General features: G+C 37.7%; 1 protein-coding gene across 1 annotated transcript in view; it reads left to right on the plus strand.

Moving 5' to 3' along the window:
* Nucleotides 1-5943, plus strand: part of NCOR1 (nuclear receptor corepressor 1) — a 195160-nt gene that overhangs the window by 51758 nt on the left and 137459 nt on the right. The window contains exon 5 of the mRNA XM_011975291.1: nucleotides 3811-4005. Coding sequence (XP_011830681.1) covers nucleotides 3811-4005 — 195 coding nt within the window. The remainder of the gene's footprint in view (nucleotides 1-3810; nucleotides 4006-5943) is intronic.

Raw genomic sequence — 5943 nt, forward strand, 5'->3', positions numbered from 1 at the left:
TTTTTTTTTTGCGACGGAGTCTCACTTTGTTGCCCAGGCTGGAGTGCAGTGGCACGATCTTGGCTCACTGCAACCTGTACATTCCAGCGGTTCTCCTGCCTCAGCCTCCAGAGTAGCTGGGACTACAGGTTCATGCCATCAAGTTCAGTTAATTTTTGTATTTTTATTGGAGACGAGGTTTCACCATGTTGGCCAGGCTGGTCTCGAACTCCTGACCTCAGGTGATCTGCCCACCTTGGCCTCCCAAAGTGCTGGGATTATAGACGTGAGCCACTGAAGCTGGCCCATACATTATTTAGGTTGATTTTTTTGTATACATTCTTACTTATTTCCTTAAGGTAGATTTCTTTTAGTATAATTAATTACAGACCAGGTTGATTTTTAAGGTTCAGTGGATATTTCCTAATTGTCCTGCAAAAGAGTAGGGCCAGTTCTTAACTCCTGACAGCAGTGTAGAAAGGTACCCACTTCTTGGCCAGGCGTGGTGGCTCACGCCTGTAATCCCAGTGCTTTGGGAGGCCGAGGTAGGTGGATCACCAGAAGTCAGGAGTTCGAGACCAGCCTGGCCAACATAGTGAAACCCTGTCTCTACTAAAAATACAAAAATTAGCCGGACATAGTGGCAGGCGCCTGTAATCCCAGCTACTCGGGAGGTTGAGGCAAGAGAATCACTTGAACCTGGGAGGCGGAGGTTGCAGTGAGCTGAAATTGCGCCATTGCACTCTAGCCTGGGGGACAAGAGTGAGACTTCGTCTCAAAAAATAAAAAAAAAAAGGTATCCACTTCTTTTGTATTCTTGCTGACACCACGTGTTTATTGTTTAACGAAAAGATTGTTAATTTGATGAATGATTGTTTTTTAACTTACACTTATTATTTGTTAGTAAAATTTAACATTTTTTAATTTGTTTATTGGTTATTTTTCCTGTTTTGTAAATTGTTTTTTCATATATGTTGCCCATTTTTCTGTTGGTTCATTTTATATTGAGTTGTTAGTGCATGTTTTACAGAAGGTTTTCCTATTTAATCATTTGCCTTTTCAATTTGTTATTGCTGTTTTGATAAGCAGAAGAAGATTGTGTTTTTTTGTGTGTGGGTTATTTATTTATTTATTTATTTATTTTTTATTTTTTTTGAGACGGAGTCTTCCTCTGTCACCCAGGTTGGAGTGCAGTGGTGCCATCTCTGCTCACTGCAACCTCCGCCTCCTGGGTTCAAGCCCTTCTCCTGCCTCAGCCTCCCAAGTAGCTGGGATTACAGGCACTCACCACACCTGGCTGATGTTTGTATTTTTAATAGAGATGGGATTTACCATGTTGGCCAGGCTGGTCTTGAACTCCTGACCTCAAGTGGTCTGCCCACCTTGGCCTGCCAAAGTGCTGGGGTTACAGGTGTGAGCCATTGTGCCCAGCAGAAGATTGTTTTTATTTTGATCCATCAATCTCTCCTTTTTTGAAACTAATGTCTTTTATATCTTTTGCTTTTGGCCTTCCTGAACAAGATAATGTGAATCCTTTTTTTTTTTTTCCTTTAAACTTGAGGCTTTTGTGATTTGCTAATAAGCCTTTTATAAATGTTTACTATTACTTGGCTTTTTTTTTTGATGTAAGATATGAGGTAAGAATCTAATTCTTTTTCTTCAGGATTGGTATCTGGCTGTTTCAACCCAAGATTGTAAGCTGCATGAAGGCAGATAGTTTGTTTTGATCCACCACCCTATTCCTGTTATATAAGTAGGCACTTGAGGATTTGTTTTCTTGTTAAATATTTAATATTTAGAAAGGAAGTCAGTGGAAAATATTCATTTGTAATATTAATTCTTTGGGCATGCATCAGAATCACCTGAGGAGCATTTTTGAAGTTTGCTGAATCAAAATATAATCTCTTTTGCTATTATATATGTTTCTATAACACAAATTTGCTCATATGCATATAGTGGGAGAATGATATTAATTAATGTATCATGAATGTCCTGGTGGTTCACCAAAGATCTTTCTTTATGCATTAACATTTCTAAGTTCTCAGGAGTATGCCATCTCATAATGAAAGAAAAAGGCTTCACAACACATGAAGACTTAGAAATATTTGAACATTCTGCATTTAGTTTTCATTTAGTGCAAGTAGTAGCTGGTTTAGTGAGTTTAAGAACTGCTGTGCTTTTCACAGTGCTAGTGAAGATTTGAGCATTGAAAAGACAGTGTGAAGAAAATTTTCTTTTAACGTTGATAAAGGAGGGAGGGGGAGAAAAAAAGGTTGATAAAGATGGTTATATGCCAAATCTGATTTTTTTCTTTTCTTGAGATGGAGTCTCGCTCTGTCACCCATGCTTGAGTGCAGTAGTGCAATCTCAGCTCACTGCAACCTCTACCTCCTGGGTTCAAGCCATTCTCCTGTCCCTGCCTCCTGAGTAGCTGGGACTACAGGTGCCCCCCACCACGCCCAGCTAATTTTTGTATTTTTTAGTAGATATGGGGTTTCACCATGTTGGTCAGGTTGGTCTCGAACTCCTGACTTCGTGACCTGTCTGCCTCAGCATCCCAAAGTGCTGGGATTACAGGCATGAGCCACTCTGCCCGGCCACTGATATTTTATTTAGATGAAACATACTGGTTTATTTTGGAAGCCAGTGACCTCAAGGATTTACATCTTAAGAGAGGAATCATAAACTCTAGGGCTTAAAGCTGCCAAAGATTGACTGTATGCCAGATGCAAAGGATACTGGAGCTCTAACTCTATTAAGTCTATTAGAATTGTTATTGTTTTTATTGGTGCTTTCCTTACAGAATTGTACAGGTTTTAGGGTATAGCCATAATCTTATTTTCCCAGAAGGCCTCTTAGATTCAGTGCATACTATTACAGAATTTGAGGCTTTTCATCAGTGTATATTAGCTGAAATATCTGTACGAAGGTGTTTTGAAGCAGCTGTCCCGTTATCTCCTGTATACATTCTTGGCTCACAACTATTGACTTTTCACAGTTCCTTAATCATTATTTAATACATTTTAGGGTTCTGTAATCCTGTGAACTCTCATTGCAGGTTTCTCATAGTCTAAGTAAAACTAGTTCTCTAAAATTTATCTGTTTTATAGTATTGCTTATATCTTTAGAGCAGACTGGAAGTTAATAGGGTGTGTGTGGATGTGTGTTGGAGTGTAGTGGATTTTGGGTGAAGGGGCTTTCATTCTGGTACAGCTCTGCTGATTTGGAGGTACAGTGGGATGTTTTTGACTAAGGAAATGTTATGTATGCTGTAGTGTGGGCTTTATGAAATTAGGCCCAGAGATAGTAGCAACTGAAGTTCCTAGGTCACTTCTCTGACTTGTGTACCTCAGTTTTGGTTTGGAAAGCCTGAAAACTTTTGATAGGAACTCTTGGCCATGTTATAGTTGTTAAGTTGGGTGGGTACACAGTTTTTGCCTGGAATAATAATATTTCCCAACCACTTGTTCAGACCATTTGAAGAGCCATTGCAAGGAAATGGCTGAGAAGTTGGTATCTTCCTTTGTCGTGGTTGCATTATTTACCTATAAATTCTCTATAGTTTCGGTATTGTTACACTAGAGGCTGAACAACACTAACTCACCTCACTTTGTATAGCTTTTATGGTCTTCAAAATAGTACATGGTATATCTGAACTATAAGTGAGGTGTGAATTTGCATGTATGTGAATATGAAAGTTACTACTAAAAGTTTCATTAGAGACATAGTACACATGGCTCTGCTGTGGTTTAAAACTGACTTTTTCATTTAAGGCAATCTGGACTCTATTAGTGAGAAATAAATTGTTTTTCTTCGTTTTATTCTCTAAAGGATCCAGCATTCGGAGGCAAACATGAAGCTCCATCCTCTCCAATTTCGGGGCAACCATGTGGAGATGATCAAAATGCTTCACCTTCGAAACTTTCAAAGGAAGAGTTAATACAGAGTATGGATCGTGTAGATCGAGAAATTGCAAAAGTAGAACAGCAGATCCTTAAACTGAAAAAGAAACAAGTAAATGTCTTTGCTTAATATATTCTAAGAATGTATGTTTGTCTCCCTACAGAAGATATTTTTGAGTTTTCCATATTTTGAAACTTTACATAAAAGGAATCATGCCTTATATATTCTGACTTGCTGTTTTTTGTTACTATTGTGGTTTTCTTACATTCATTCATTTCCCTTGCTGCACTGTCTGATTATGTGATTGTAGAGGGTGAAATTTGTTTGTCCACTCTATTTTTGATTTTTTTTTTTCCTATTTCATACAATGGTGCTGGTTTTTGGTTCACATGTAGAGGTTTTTCCAGGGCATGTGCCCAGGAATGGCAGTGCTTGGCCCAAGATTATGCACAGTGAACTATTTAATAGATGATACCAAATTTGCTAAGAAGTAACACCATTTTACATTCCCACTGGCAGCTTATGTGAGTACTGGTTTGTGCACATTCTTGCCTTTACTTGATATCGTTTTTTCAGATATGAGATAGTCTTCTCTGTGGTTTTGAAGGAGGCTGAGCTTATTTTCATTTGTTTATGGGTTATTTGGGTTCCTTATGTGCATTGTTCAAGTCTTTTGTCTATATTCTCCTATTTTGTCTTTGAAATTTTTAGGATTTCCTCAAGTCCCTTGTCAGATATGTATATAGAAGATTTGCCTAGTTTGTGGCCTGTCACTTCACTTTTAGCCAGTATTCGCTCTAAGTGTACACTAAGTGCATTTTTTTTTTTTCTTCTGATTTGGAGTCTCACTCTGTCACCCAGGCTGGAGTGCAGTGGTGCGATCTTGGCTCACTGCAACCTCCGCCTCCCAGGTTCAAGCAATTCTCCTGCATCAGCTTCCTGAGTAGCTGGGACTATAGGCGCTTTAAATGCTTTTAATGTATTTGTAAAGTTGTACAGCTATCACCACTCTCTAATTCTAGAACATTTTTATCATTTCAAAAAGGAACTCCATACTTACTAGCAGTTATTCCCCATTTCTCCCTTTCCCCAGCCCCTCTGACAGCCACTAGCCTATTCTCTGTCTCTGTGGATTAGCATATGCCAAATACCAGAAAAAACAGAATCATATGTGACCTCTGTTTGGCGTCATTTATTTAGCATGTTGTCCTGATTCATCCATGTTGTATCTCGTCTCAGCACTTCATTACTTTTTATGCCTGAATCCCATTGCATGAGTATACTATGTTTTGTTTATCCATTCATTAGTTGATGGATATTTGAGTTGTGTTCATTTTTTGACTATGATTAATAATGTACTGTGATGAGATTCATGTACTCGTTTTTGTGTGGACGTATTTTTACAATTTTCTTTATATATCCAGGAGTGGGCATATGGTAAATCTATGTTTAAATTTTTGAAAAACTTCAAAACTGTTTTCCAAAGTCTCTGTACCATTTTATATTCTTACCAGCAGTGTATGGAGGTTCCATTTTTTCCTACCTCCTTGCCAACATCTGTTATTTTCCTTTTTTAAAAAAAATAGCCATCCTTATAGATGTGAAGTGGTATCTAGTTGTAGTTTTCATTTTCATGTCCTTAATGACTAATGATTTTGAGCATCTTTTCATGTGCTGATTGGCCATATGTATATCTTTTTAGAGAAATGTTCATTTAGATTGTTTGCTCATTATTTAATTGGGTTGTCTTTTTGTTATTCTAAGAATTCTTTATATATTCTGGACATGAGTTCCTCGTCAGATGTATGACTTAATAGATATTTTCTCTCATTCTGTGGGTTCTTTTCCCTTTCTTGATAGTATCCTGTGATGTACAAAAGTTTTGAATTTTGATGAAGTCCAGTTTGTTTTTTCCTTTTGTCGCTCTTGCATTTGGTGTTGTATCTAAGACCCATTGCCTAATTCATGGTCACAGATTTATACCTATGTTTTCTTCTATAAATTTTATAGTTTTACCTCTTATATTTGGGTCTTTGATCCTGATAGTGTTTTTTTTTTTTT

Source organism: Mandrillus leucophaeus, unplaced genomic scaffold (assembly GCF_000951045.1).
Source record: "Mandrillus leucophaeus isolate KB7577 unplaced genomic scaffold, Mleu.le_1.0 Scaffold153, whole genome shotgun sequence".
NCBI classification, from domain to species: Eukaryota; Metazoa; Chordata; class Mammalia; order Primates; family Cercopithecidae; genus Mandrillus; species Mandrillus leucophaeus.